The sequence below is a fragment of the Anoplophora glabripennis genome, unplaced genomic scaffold (assembly GCF_000390285.2).
Source record: "Anoplophora glabripennis isolate ALB-LARVAE unplaced genomic scaffold, Agla_2.0 scaffold296, whole genome shotgun sequence".
NCBI lineage: Eukaryota > Metazoa > Arthropoda > Insecta > Coleoptera > Cerambycidae > Anoplophora > Anoplophora glabripennis.
In genome coordinates, this window is record NW_019416601.1 from 61,866 (window position 1) to 76,677 (window position 14,812).

Below are 14,812 nucleotides of genomic sequence, written 5' to 3' on the forward strand. Positions count from 1 at the left end.
TCCACCTGATACCTTGGAAGATCTGCGAGGACGAATCATTAATGTATGTCGCGAAGTAACACCGCAAGTGCTCCAGAATGTTCGACAACGGTTTGAAGACAACCTGTATCATTGTATGCAAGTTGGCGGACAACATTTTCAGCATTTACTTGACTAATACCGTAAGTTTTGAAGTAAAATTAAATCGATTTTCGCATTTCTCGTCAAAAATATTGTTCGTATTTTCAAAGCTGCATATTTTCTAAAATAATGAATCGATTTTCAAAAAGTAAGAATCGATGTATAGAGAATTAAAAGCCCTTTCTAATAACCCCCCACTTGACCCCCATTCCCATTTGAAAAAATTTAGGGGATAGCACCCCCACTTAGGGGGTTGAAGATTTTGGTATGCTTTTTGAGCCAAAAGTTGTCCCCCTCAGAAACAAATTTGACCTGTTTTTTGATTTTGCCGAAAAGTTCTTTACTACCCTGTAATGCCTTGCGGTACGTTTTCGATGGGCTACCCTGTATATACCATAGAAAAATGATATTTTTTAATTAAATATGTATGTAGGTAGGTATATTAATGAGATAAATTTCCATTATATATCATATTTAACACGAAATCATTTTTTCCCCGTATATTGGGAAGGTATACTTATAAAAAAAATAAAAACAAAATCCAATAAAAAAAAAGTGTGAATTCGAGATTAACGAACAAGTTTGGGAAAACGGTCATATATATTTTCCAGGTTTAATACAATATCATGGGAGATATGGCATGTGGCATACTTAGTGTAAATGTTATACAAGATTAAAAGGGATCAAATGTGAATATGTACCTTGCTTGGAATTCTAAACTAAATAATTAATATTTTAATGCGCAAATGTTATAGTTTCGGTAGAAGTTTTCTGATGAGAATGTTTTAAACTGTTATTGGACATAATGAAAATAATTTGTTTATTTATTTTTTTATATATTTATTTATTTTAAAAATTTTCAAGTCATCAGAATAATGTAGAACTCTTATGCACAACACAAACTAAATCATCCACAAACAGTAAGAACAGCAACGGTCCCAATATAGAACTTCGGGACTCTGAGGTGGCAATGTATGAATCAGATCTAAAATTGTTAATAGAAACATACTGTTTTCTGTTTACCATATATGTCATCAGAAATAATAAGTTTTCAGGGAAAGAGTACATTCTTAACTTCTGGAGCGATACTGGATGATCAACTTTATCAAATGCCTTTGCAAAATCTGTATAAACAACATCAAGTTGATGTTTATTAGTATAGGCATTAACTACATTATCTATAAAAACTATTAAGTTACCACAGGTCGATTTACCAGCTTGAAAACCATACTGTGAGAGTGAAATATTGTTTCTAACCTTATCATAAATGTAAGCAATTGTTTCTAGTACCTTAGAGATATTTGACAAAATTGCTATTGGTCTATGGTTACGTATATTATTCTTCTTATCTGATTTATATATAGGTTATAATTTTAGCAACTTTTGAGTCAGGAAAGGTTTTTGAATTTAGAGCTAAGTTGAATAATATTTTAAAAGGATAAATTAATATATCTTTACATCCCTTAATAAAATAAGATGGTATACAATCATGTCCCATTGATTTTTTTGGTTTTAATTTATTAATTGCTTTTATTATATCTTGATCAGAAACAAATCCTATATTTACCAACTTCATTGGTTTTTTTCGTAAGTGAGAAATTTCAGGGTTAGTTTCTAATATGGAATATATCCAAAGTCCAAATAAGGAATATATTCCATGTTAGAAAGATAGAAAGATACTGATTTAAAGATGTAATGTAGGAAATACAATCAAAAAGAGACATATGTGAAAAGATGAAGGAATGACAGCATGGCAGCAGCATTTAGGCATAAGAGGCAAATTTGAGTTCAATGCATTTTGTGCCACGTTTATTGCTTTAAATAAATGCTTTGTTTGGGATGTTTACAAGTAGTAAATTTCCAAATGTTTCCTTCCAAAAATGTTGCCAAAATTTTTCTAATCTGAGTTCATAAGATACAAATATTTCAAATTAATTTAATATGAATATTATGTATTCCATATTAGAAATTCCATATTGTGTACCCCTTTTTAGGATCTAAAGAAATACTATTTTCGGAATTATTTTCTAATAATTTTCTAGTAAAAACTATTAGTAGTAAGTAGTAGTAGAGTAAAACTATTTTATGCTCGGTGTGACGTATGTATAAATGTTTATTGTCGTTTCAAAGTAATGCTTCCTATACAATTTTTTATTCTTTTTTAAAAATCACTCGCTCTTTATGTTTTATGTAAAAACTCCCTATACAATTTCCTTAAAATATCTTAAAAACTGATGAAGTAAAAGAACTAATTTTTATTCTCGCTCATTCCCTTAAGTATGGCTCATTCACTTCCGGATGCCTGATGGTATACTTCTTTCCGTGGCATAGGTGCTATTAAAATTATTAGTCCAGTTTAAAGATTCACCTCTACGTTTATTGTATCACTATGTAACTAACCGACTGACGATAGTTGTGACTCAACAGGAACAAAACCATCAACGAAAATTTTTATTATGGCTTTCTCTCTTAGAATAAACCGTTTTAAAATAAACGTTTTTCACGGGATCTGGATAACTTTACGTTTATTAAAATCTCGTTATTTCAATGAGAAGATAAAGTAAAATAAATAAGTACTTTGTGTACACAAAACATTTTCCTGATAATTAAAATGAAAAGAATATAATTTTATCAATAAGTATTGAAATATGAAATTATATTCCTGCAAATCAAACTTTCAGTTCAAAATTCTTACTATCTTTTTGTGTCTTATGCTGCACACGTTTCGCAATAAATTCTGAGACAATAGAGCTTGATACTACATATCTTGGAGAGTAAAATAAAGGTAGTTCAATAATATATTCGAAATGGGATTTCCACCAATAAAGAAAGTTTGACTTATTGTATTTTGTACAACATATTTAAATCGCTGTACTTCTAACCTATATGTTACAGTCTTATAATTTTCGAAATAAAAAAATAATTTACCTATAAACCAAATCATGTTCTATTTTCTTTTTAAATTGAAATAATAGACTGTTTCCTGATAACGCTTTTCTGTATTTACCTTCTGACAACATGAAACATAATAGAATATTAAAAATCTACATGCAAAAAATTTACATGCACAGTTCCATTGTCTGTGTTAAATATGAATATTTATTTTTAGTCCTCTCGTATTTTTCATTCAATGATTCCGTGGAATTTGTTTCAACATTGTAAACAGGCCGTTTTAAAATAGAAGACATTATTCCGTTTGAAATTGTTTATTATTGTTAGTTTATTGGAAATAGAATTTTAGTGGAAAGTAAATATTTAATCGTACATTTTTCTCCTATGTAAACAATAATTTGTTATAGCTAAAAGCTGTACGTGTTGGTAGGTACTACAATGTTTAAATGGAACCGTCGTTTTAGTTATATTTCAGGAAAAAACACATATTTCTTGAAATCCTTTTTGTTTACTTCGCGTGGGTTAGATCGTAAAAATTGTGCGAATTCATTGTCGGAGATACTTTTATTACGCTATTGAATAAATTTCTTTAAAAAAATAAACACGGATTGGTACGTAAATTTTAGAACAGGACGAAAATACTTATACCTACAAAAATACAGGGTGTTAATGAACTTATGTCAAATATTTTTGCCACATGTCCGATATGTCAAAATGAGGTAAATAAACGGATTTGTGTTGAGTAAAATGTAATTTTAAAATCTGACATACCTCAACATTGCAAGGAGCCACCTTTTGAGAACTGCTGATTTGCTTGCACACAGGCGTCAGCGCGATGTATCCAATTCGCTCGCACGCGTTGCAACATTGCCACGTCCTAGCAGTTGGTCGATATCACGTACTTCCGTGGAATACACAACACTTTTCACATATCCCCACAGAAATAAGTCTAAAGGGGTGAGGTCCGGGGACCAGGGGGCCATCTAATTAGGCTACCGCGGCCTATCCAGCGATCGGGAAAAGTAATGTTTAGAAAGTCGCGCACTCTCAGAATGCAGTAACCATATATGTTGCCGAATGGCACGTCTTCCAATAACTCCGGAATGCGATTTTGCAAAAAATCTAGACATGAAGCACCGTCTAATCGTCTAGGCAATTCAAAAGGTGCTATTAAAGTGCTATTAACGATCCCGGCCCACATGTTCACTGAAAACTGTTGCTGAAAGGCACCGCGACGTATTTCATGTGAATTTTCGATAGTCCAGTGATGAGTGTTGTGGACGTTACGTAAACCATTTCGATTGAAACATGCTTCATGTGTTTATTGCACATGAAATGTTGCTAAATAAATGCGCCATTTTCAAAAGAAAACTTGGAAATACGGCCATTAATGTACTCTCGAAAAACATCACAGCAATCACTACAACAATGTATTACAAACTGACTTTCGAATACAGTCCGGCTACATAAGAAACCTACAAACTACAAACAGAAATTTTTGTAAGTACTCGTCGCGATAAAATACATGTATTTCAGCAGTTCCAAAACAGTTTTAAACACATTTATAATTAACTTTTTTCTCTATGACCTTAAACTTCCGATACAAGTTTGTGACATCAATTAACTCGATTTTTTCACCCCCTTTAAATTTTTAACATACGTTCATTAACACCCTGTATAGTCTTAATTGGCAATTTAGTATTTTTTTTCCTTTTTGGGAGTATTATATAGTGTTAGTAGGCTACATACATAATGATATCTTCTAGAAATGTTTTAAATAAGAGCGGCAATATACTACAAGCACGGAAATATTGCACTCACTTCTACTCGTTGTGAGACTCAATTTTATCGAGTTGCCTTAAGTGTTTTTAAAACAGTTTACAAACTTGTTACTTCTGAAACTTTAGAGATGGATCTATGTAGTCGAACTATTGCTATAAAGTGCTTTGATTTTATCATCTTTTATGAAGTTAATGTAATCAGTGCACCTGTTGGAGAATTATTGAAAAAGTTAATAAATGTTTTGTCTAATCTTGTTAAATTTTGAATTTCCTATGTTAAAAAGGTACTCAAAAAATCTGGATGAAAAACGATAGCAAGATATATATAAGTAATTCCTCAAAATAAAATTATGATGAATTAAATGTATTCGTCAAATGTAATCTATGTAGGTACTCCTTTTTTTCTTTATTTATCAAAATAATTTTCAGCAGGTACTGTTTTACTTTCTTTTGGAAGCAAAATATTTAGAATTTCAATATTTAGGATACATAACATGTAGTTCCGTGTTTCTGTGCAAGTAATGGGATCTAAAATATAAATTACTATTTTTACAACTATTTAGATAATTTGTTAACAAAATATTATTTAATACTTCAATAACGGAAATGAGTAATATATAATGAAGGGGAAAACTAATAAACGAAATTTTCCGTGAAAATGTAAAATGCTGGTTTTGCTAATTATTGATGCATTTTAATAAATGCCAGAGGTAATAAAGTTGTTTTTGGTTAACAACTAAATTTAGAAACTTACCATGTTTTCTCATACTAATAAAGCGTCGTAATACTTAAATTATGGAAATTTTATTATTGTTTGATTTATTAAACACTATAAGTAACATTAATGTTTCAAGTATATACAGGATGTTAAAGGTTTCTAAATACTGATTAGTATTTAAATATAAGCAGATATTATCTAATTTATCTAATTTTGAATAGTAAGTAGTAATTTAGACTAAAAAGAAAAGCAAAAAAAAGTTTAGAAGACGAAAACAGATAGATTTTCGAAACGTTAACAGCTTTTTAAAGTGCGCTATATAAAGTTACGTGTTTCTGTATTTTGTATATGTCTGCTTTTTTCAGAGATTTTTTGGTTGGGCAAAATTTTTTTCATAAAAATAATACAAAATTGCTGCTGCTGATTCTTTTGCCGCCATCTTAGACATGGTGTATTTTATTATTTAAAACTGTTATTTATACTCAAAAGTACAATAAATAGCTACGGTCTTGGGACAATATAATAATTCCTTGGAAAGTCGGTAAATTGAAAAACCCGGATTACTCCTTCAAGGGATTTAGAGCATAACTTCTTAAATTAATGAATCTAGAACTTGGTTTATTAAAGTTATTCATAACGTTATAAGTTGGTTGTTTGCATTTGACAGCGAATAACAAACTTCTAAGTTTAATAACATAAGACCACATGGATCGACTTTATTTTATAAACTTTTACATTTTATATCGAATTACACCAAAGGAAACGACCCTAAGTATTGTTCTTTTTCAAAGCCTACAATGATTCTTGTTATATACACATTTTATACCAAAGTTATCTGAAATATGACAATTGAATGTCATGTAGCATTTCTCATTGAAATTCTACACAAAAGAGAGCATAACGTATTAAAACTTTTAGTAAAGGAACCGTTATTATTAATCTTTCTAATTGTTGGGAGTATGAAAATAATTCAGTACTTAGGGATTACATTTATACCAGATCGACACGACACCTGAATGTTCGAAAGTGCAGTATTTCGTGTATACAGTAATTACATTATTAAAATTAATTTTCCTGTACACAAAAACATTTGGGAAAGTTTGTTGTTTGTAATTTACATCTACTTAATAAATCCATTTATTCCAGGAGAAAGTACGCCTTAGTTGAAGTTTGTACTATCAATTAATCACCACGTCTAAATTTAGCACAATCCCTTAAATATAGGTACTCCATTGGGATTGCCTTCGTCTTTAAACAGATCACACAACTTTAGTCTGTAATTTTTCACCCTTACTGCAACAGAGTATTTTGTCAAACGACGTGCCATTTGTTTTTTACAACACAATTTGATACGTGTCGGAATGTACTACTTACTACCAGATTTATATTTATTTTATTTTAACAGATTTATATTTCTAAAACGTGTAAGCAATGTTATTAAAAAATTACGTATCCATACTTATTACTATTATTTCATCAAAATTAAGGTTATTTGGTGGTAAAATGAAATAATTCTGCACAAAAAAACCGTCTCTATTGCCTCACAAAAACGTTTTCTTGTGTACAAAGAATGAGCCTTTTAAAAATTAGGGTAATAACAATCTGACAGTAATATGCAACGACTTAGAAACTAATTATCTTTGAAATAATGAAAATAATTTCAACCAATTATGAAGTACTTTTAAAATGACAGGCTGGAGGAACGTTGGATAACTTGAGCTTCGCCACTAAAGAGACACCTTGAAATAGAATAATTATTTAACTTTGTAAGAATTTCGTTTATTACTCTTTGCACTTTGACAGTCCCCTGATCTAAAATCATTTTACTAATCGATCAGCAGTTGACAGACATTTAACATTTTCGTTGCTTTCGGTGACAGCTCCGTGAGATTGCTGTGTATTGGAACCAATTGACGGCGTATAAAAAGTTCTCTTTAGAACATAAGTAATAAGTATTGCATTTATTTATCATACACCTGTTCGGATCTTCCCATAAATGCCCTAAGAATTATCTCAGAATATTAGGTCATAGCATTTCTTGCATTTAACTGTAGCTAATTAAAATGGGATGTAGATACGTAGTTGTGCTATTTTCTATGTATTCTATTCCTTTCTTGCTTCTGGCATATATCTGTTTTCAATGGCCTGTAAAGCTGTTACCAAAGTTAAACTGGGAAGCCATAAAACTGTTCGACTATGGAAACAAATTGTTTTTGTGTATTTTAAGGGTTAGGGCAAAAGGGTCAGCTCTCCAACTTTACAATAATACGTTATTTCGTAGGGATATATTTATTATCACATATATTCTTCATAAAATGATGTGAAGGGGGTTCTGTAGTACCCTAACAGCATTTTACAGTTCGAAATCAAGAAAAAATGTAATTTGTGTCATTTTTATGTTACTAAGCGTTACAAACTGGGGGAGGGGGACTGTAATTAAAAATCGCTCCAAAATTTTTTGCATGCAAATTTTTCTACTACAAAGATAGGTTGTACAAAACGATTTTTACCAAGCACATCTCTTTTAAGAAAAAGCGTGGTAGAATAAGGTTTATTAAAAATTTAATACAACAGCAAATTCGAGACCAGATTTCAATTTCTCGTACCAAGAAACTCTCTTACACGAAGTTTTATGTACATATTTACTACAATTAATAATGAAGTTATTGAAGAAATACTAAAATAAAATTGTAACCTCCTTACAGTTACCTGATGTTGTCTTTATATACAGAATAACAAATAGCAGACTGTGTAATTTATAACACAGATGCTTTATATTTCTACTGGATAGCCACGTTTTCTGGAGACTGCACCCTTACATCACAGGCACAGGTCCCTTAGGTATCTCTTCGCATATCACCTCTGCTGAATTATAAACCTCTTCATGCTACTACTTTTCCAAGAACTTGTTATGTTATGAGGTGTCTTGCGGATCTATTTCCATTTTTACATAATTCGTCACAGAAACGACGAAATACACCCAAAATGAGACGACTTTTGTAACGCAAAAATATCGCTTATAGCTTTATTTATGCCTTGAGATCGTTTGTTTGGTTTCAAAATACATTTTTTTTTTGGAAACTGGTTTTTTATTTTATGGCTGCTGTCTTGACTTCATTCTATTTAGTTTTTAGTGTTTTAATAGCATTTCATATTAATACTAAAACACAGATGTGGAATAACATAAAAAAATGTAAAAATCTTAATAACTAATTAGGCTCTTCTTCCACGAGTTTTGGTAATTAACGCAGAGATTTAATATGTCACAAACTAATTAAAATATTATTCTAAAAAATGTGTTTTCATAAAATTCTACTCATCTAGTGGTCTATGAAAATTACAGGAAAGTTAAAGTCATTATTCTAAACTGCTGATCATTACATAACTTTTTGTAATTTACCAACTTTATATCTCTTTCCGTATCCCCTCGGTTGAAATAAGTACCTAATATATAAAATTACTCGAATTACGTAACATAACACTGCCCCACAAAAAAAAGTATCGGATCTGGTATTCAGCCCCATGAATTTCTATGTATTTTTTCCGCTGAATCCGAATCTGCCTTCAGATTTGTCCCAATGGGTCTGAGTTTTCAGGAAAATTAAAAAAAACAGGTCAAAATTCACAAAAAACGTCATTTACGACTGACGAAAGTTATAAAAAGTCACATTATTGTACCAGCTCACTAGACGTAGGATTTTTCACTCGTTTAATTCCAATTTATCATCATAGAGTCGGTCAAGCTGGTCCAATTTCATTCAAAAACAGAAAATAGATCAAAAACGCCATTTTCATGGCATAATTCGTGTTGCAGCATCTTTTTATTCACCCACCCTTTAATTCATACATCTTTCTATCCAGCCGTTCATGCATGAATACGCATATTTATCCATCCACCTGTACCACCTATAAAACCCACCCATCCACCCATCTATCCATCTACTTTTTGTACTGAGAGATGAGATAACAGCCTAGATTGAGAATGCAATAAAACTTTTAGAATACTCTACTTTCTAAACAAAAGAAAACGATATCTACAAATCATTCTTATTTTTGTTGCTATAACGTGTTCTCTTTTCTTCAAAGGATCTATGCAAAGGGTTACGCTTTTGTTTAGTCCCTCTATTTTTCGTTTCTCTTTTTAAAAAAAATACCAGAATACCAGATCCGATACTTTTCTTTTTGTGGGGCTGTGTAATGTATCAAAATTAATATTATCAATTTGTAATTAAAAGGGACTGTTGCGATAAGGCAGAGTAAAGTTTAATAAAGGGGTGGATTAAATATCAAAGTACTTGTATATTTAAAGCCCTTAGGTATCAAATAGAGGGTAATATTTTCCGGTAAAATTATATTGATTGTTACAACAAGGCGTCAGTAAAGCGCCAGAATAAAGGGATATGCAGTTTAATAAAATAATTTATACCTATATTTTATAAACATTAAACATTATTAAACAAACGTATTATTGGAAACTAGAATATTTTTAAATAAAACTTTATTACCCTACAGTTAAAAAAGTTATGATTTATCGAATAGGGCATAAATCATCATTTTTTGAAATTATAGTTGTTAAAGATAAAAAATCGAAGTGCCCTCTGTAGAATATTGATATAAATTGCAACAATTACCTAATGTCACAGTTAAAATAAAAAATAAGGAAAATAGATACAATTCTCAACTATGTATGTTCATTCTGTACGTATTTTTCACTAATAGTTAAACAGTGTAAGCTGTTATACACATAAAAAAAAGATTTAAACTATTTTAGTCTGCATTTTTTCGTAGTTTTCCATCCTACTCTTAAATATTGAGATGTCATTTCATAACAAAGAGTTAACGTTGTACTCCAACATTAAATTATAAACCAGCTATTAAATGTTTAAAGTGTTTCTTTCTTTATACTTCCTTACATGAGAATAGCGCTTCTAAGGAACCTTCTTGATATAAAAAATCTATAATAGAGCCGAGTCGAAGCTGTTGTGGCAGAGACTTGATACTTAAGTACAAATTACCCTGTCTGCTTCAAAATAAATTGGATGTATTGATGTTTGGCACATATTTTTCCAGCTACAAATAATGTTTGAGCAAAGCTCATAAATAGGGTGGAAAAACGAATTTATACTATATATATATATATAATATTTATACACATATACAGCAGTATAATTTAGCTTCCTTAAAAGCTATGGGCCTTCAAAGAAATTTTTTTATACATTAATAATAAAACTTTTTGAAAGGGTTCAGCAGTTTCATCTAGACGCTCTTACTTTAACAAGCATTTAGTTGAAGACAGAATATCCTCCAATTCTTTATTGATCTTTCTGCGAATTGCTTGCATAATTTCTCTCGCCTTTAGCATTACGAAAATATTCACGTTTCGTTTCTCGGGGGAAACAGTTAGTTGTTTTACTTTACGATGTAATTCTGTCAGTTTGTGGTACTCTTTAAACTGAACCAATATACCGAGTACACCATAAAAGTAATCTTTTGTGGATTTTTTTCATCGTATAAAATTACAACCAATAAAACATTTACGATTTGAAAATTCTTGTGAGGTGGTTTATTTTATCCCATTTAATAGGGTAAAGCGAGAAATGTTGGACCAATAGCAGAGATGGTCCACTAGCAATGACTCATTCATTTATACGAAACAATTAATTTAATTAAAATTTTAGTCGAATACTTAAAAAATGTATTTATGTAATCAATATTAGGAATTTCGGTACTAAAATCGATTTAATTTTACTTCAAAACTTACGGTATTAGTCAAGTAAATGCTGAAAATGTTGTCCGCCAACTTGCATACAATGATACAGGTTGTCTTCAAACCGTTGTCGAACATTCTGGAGCACTTGCGGTGTTACTTCGCGACATACATTAATGATTCGTCCTCGCAGATCTTCCAAGGTATCAGGTGGAGTGCTGTAAACTTTGCTTTTAATGTGCCCCCAGAGAAAGAAATCTAAAGGATTTAAGTCGGGTGACCGAGGGGGCCACTCAATTGCACCTCTTCGTCCTATCCAGCGTCCTGGAAACGTCTCATTTAGGTAATTGCGCACATTGAGCGAGTAATGTGGAGGAGCTCCGTCTTGCTGGAAAATCAGTTCGTGTTCATTGTAAGCAGGGTCGTCCTCTATGATATTTGTTAGAGCTGGGTCGATGACATTTTGTAGTAAATCCAAGTACATATCGCCTGTCAAATTTCCAGGAAGGAAAAAAGGACCTACAATGGAATTTCCAAAAATACCTGCCCATACATTCAACTTCTGGGGGTGTTGGGAGTGTGTCTCATGGAAAATCCTTGGATTGGTATCAGCCCAGTAACGACAATTATGGCGATTCACTAAACCATTCAAGAAGAACGTACACTCGTCCGAAAAACACACATTAAAGAGGAAATTATCGTTTATCGCTCGTTCAGTCATTATTTCGCAAAATTGCAAACGACGATCAAAATCGTCTTCATTTAGCTCTTGCACTAGCCGAATCTTATAAGGATGGAATTTGTATTTTTTTAATATTCGTTGGACACTTGTACGACTCACTCCTGTCGCAGTAGCCAATTGCATTGTACTCAGCGTACTATCCATTGCCACTTGCCCCAATACCGCTATTTCCGTAGGTTCATTTAGTACCGGATTTTCAACCTGCCTCTTTTTGTTATGAACGGAGCCAGTTTCGCGAAATTTGGCCACCAATTCGCGAACAATTTTTCCAGACGCATGTTTCTCAGGATGCCGTTGGTTGAACAGTTCGGCGACCCGATTTCCGCATTCATTGTTTTTGAAAAAAAGCTCAATAATTTCTACTCTTTCTGGAATTGAGTACACCATAATTAATCAATTTAAAAGACTCGGCAGTATTGGTACTCTTCAACTACAAGTCACAAGACAGTTATCTAGCAACTTCTTGTGGCCTATCTAAATACGAAACAAAAAGCGGACAATTTTTTGCTCACCAAAATCAGGCTAAAGAATTCGCAAATCAGAAAAAAAAAACAGCGAATTCTTTTGAAGGAATTTACCAAGCTAATACCGTAAGTTTTGAAGTAAAATTAAATCGATTTTCGCATTTCTCGTCAAAAATATTGTTCGTATTTTCAAAGCTGCATATTTTCTAAAATAATGGATCGATTTTCAAAAAGTAAGAATCGATGTATAGAGAATTAAAAGCCCTTTCTAATGACCCCCCACTTGACCCCCATTCCCATTTAAAAAAATTTGGGGGATGGCACCCCCACTTAGGGGGTTGAAGATTTTGCTATGCTTTTTGCGCCAAAAGTTGTCCCCCTGAGAAACAAATTTGACCTGTTTTTGGATTTTGCCGAAAAGTTCTTTACTACCCTGTAATGCCTTGCGGTACGTTTTCGATGGGCTACCCTGTATATTATTCCTTCAAAGGCCTTTTTCATGTTATTCATGAGAGTAATAGTATCTATCATATAAATTCTCAATCGATAAGATGAAAGTATTTATATCTTTATGACGAGTATAGTTATTTTAGCACCAGAGCTTTATTAAAATAGATACGCGAATTAAATTGAGAAGTTTCTTTAATGTCATATGTTTTTGATTGAAGATTTGAATGTACCACGTCTATATTTTTAGCTATGTGAATCATAAAGAACTTTCCATCTTCGACGAATACTAAATCAATTTTTTTCACTTATCAAATTATTTTTTAAACGCAATATTTGCTATTCTGGAGTCCCTGAATTATCTGTTGAATTATTTTGAACAGACTCGTAATTTGGCAGATAGGAATTGGTGTTGTTTTCCGCTTTCTTTCTTACACAATTCCACAGACGTGGAATTGCTTTATTTATAAAGGAACCTTCCTTTTATGTGGGAAAGCTTGTACTTTAAGAACTTGATCTATCGATTCGCCCTTCAGATACGAGGACCATCGAATTATCGAGATGCCAGCAGTTTTGTTTTTTTTTTCAAACAATTTGTCTGTTATCAAATATTTTGAAAATAAAACTACTACTTAGAAAATGTTGAAATGTCGATATTTTAATAAAAAAAAGACTGAAATGATTGTATACGTTCTGTGTAACTGCCTTAAATGGCAAATCATATGGAAAAGTTGATAAAAATTATAGGCAGTCACCGTTTTCCGTTGATGTTTCAGGCAATCTTCGTACGTGATGGACCCGGAGCCTAATGGCTCTCCAGGAAATAACGTCACCACCGCTCCATATCCCACCGTCGTCAGCACGACGACCCCCGATCCCAGAGAGTACTACAAGACGTACGATGTTATGACCGGGGTGCGTATAGCCGCCACCCTCGGCAGCTTCTTCGGCCTAATGGTACTCTTGGTGCTGTACAAATCAAAATCAAAGACTGAAAAGGCGATGGAAGATCCAAACTTTACAGCTGCGGCGGTGGCAGAGGTCAGTATAAACATTCGATTTCAGTACTTGTAAATATACATCCTCTATGATCTTAGCCTTCCTCATCTAAAAAATGTGAAGAAATTATGTTTCTTGTGTGATTTACTAAGTTCCATATTACTAGTAGTAGTCATCTCATCTCATGGAGATGAGTTATCATCATCTCCATTGTATCGGATGTGCATGAGTTATACGTCGCTCCAAGGTTCAATAGACTTGTTTTTTTCATCTATTTCCAAAATCAAAACTATAATATTGGTATCTTAGTATTCCTCTTTTCTGTTTTAGTTTGTGCTATTTATGTGTTTTAAATCTTTTACTTAACTTAACTTGTTTAGTTTGTCCATTTGCTTGCTTTTTTTCCTTTTCTTTTTTATTTTGCCTGTTGCACGATTGTTTTTGTTTTATTATCTTAACTTTATAGAGGGTAGCCCATCGAAAACGTACCGCAAGGCATTACAGGGTAGTAAAGAACTTTTCGGCAAAATCCAAAAACAAGTCAAATTTGTTTCTGAGCGGGACAACTTTTGGCTCAAAAAGCATACCAAAATCTTCAACCCCTTAAGTGGGGGAGCTATCCCCTGAATTTTTTCAAATAGGAATGGGGGTCAAGTGGGCGGTAATTAGAAAGGGCTTTTAATTCTCTATACATGGATTCTTACTTTTTGAAAATCGATTCATTATTTTAGAAAATATGCCGCTTTGAAAATACGAACAATATTTTTGACGAGAAATGCGAAAATCGATTTAATTTTACTTCAAAACTTACGGTATTAGTCAAGTAAATGCTGAAAATGTTGTCCGCCAGCTTGCATACAATGATACAGGTTGTCTTCAAACCGTTGTCGAACATTCTGGAGCACTTGCGGTGTTACTTCGCGACATACATTAATGATTCGT

At 32.2% G+C, this 14,812-nt stretch overlaps 1 protein-coding gene across 2 annotated transcripts in view; it reads left to right on the forward strand.

Moving 5' to 3' along the window:
- Positions 1-14,812, forward strand: part of LOC108912602 — a 29,535-nt gene that overhangs the window by 7,594 nt on the left and 7,129 nt on the right. For both annotated transcript variants that reach the window (XR_001964564.1, XM_018717878.1), the window contains exon 2: positions 13,648-13,912. Coding sequence is in view for 1 of the 2 variants with exons in the window: in XM_018717878.1 (XP_018573394.1) it covers positions 13,664-13,912 (249 nt within the window). In the remaining variant the exon portion in view is untranslated. The remainder of the gene's footprint in view (positions 1-13,647; positions 13,913-14,812) is intronic.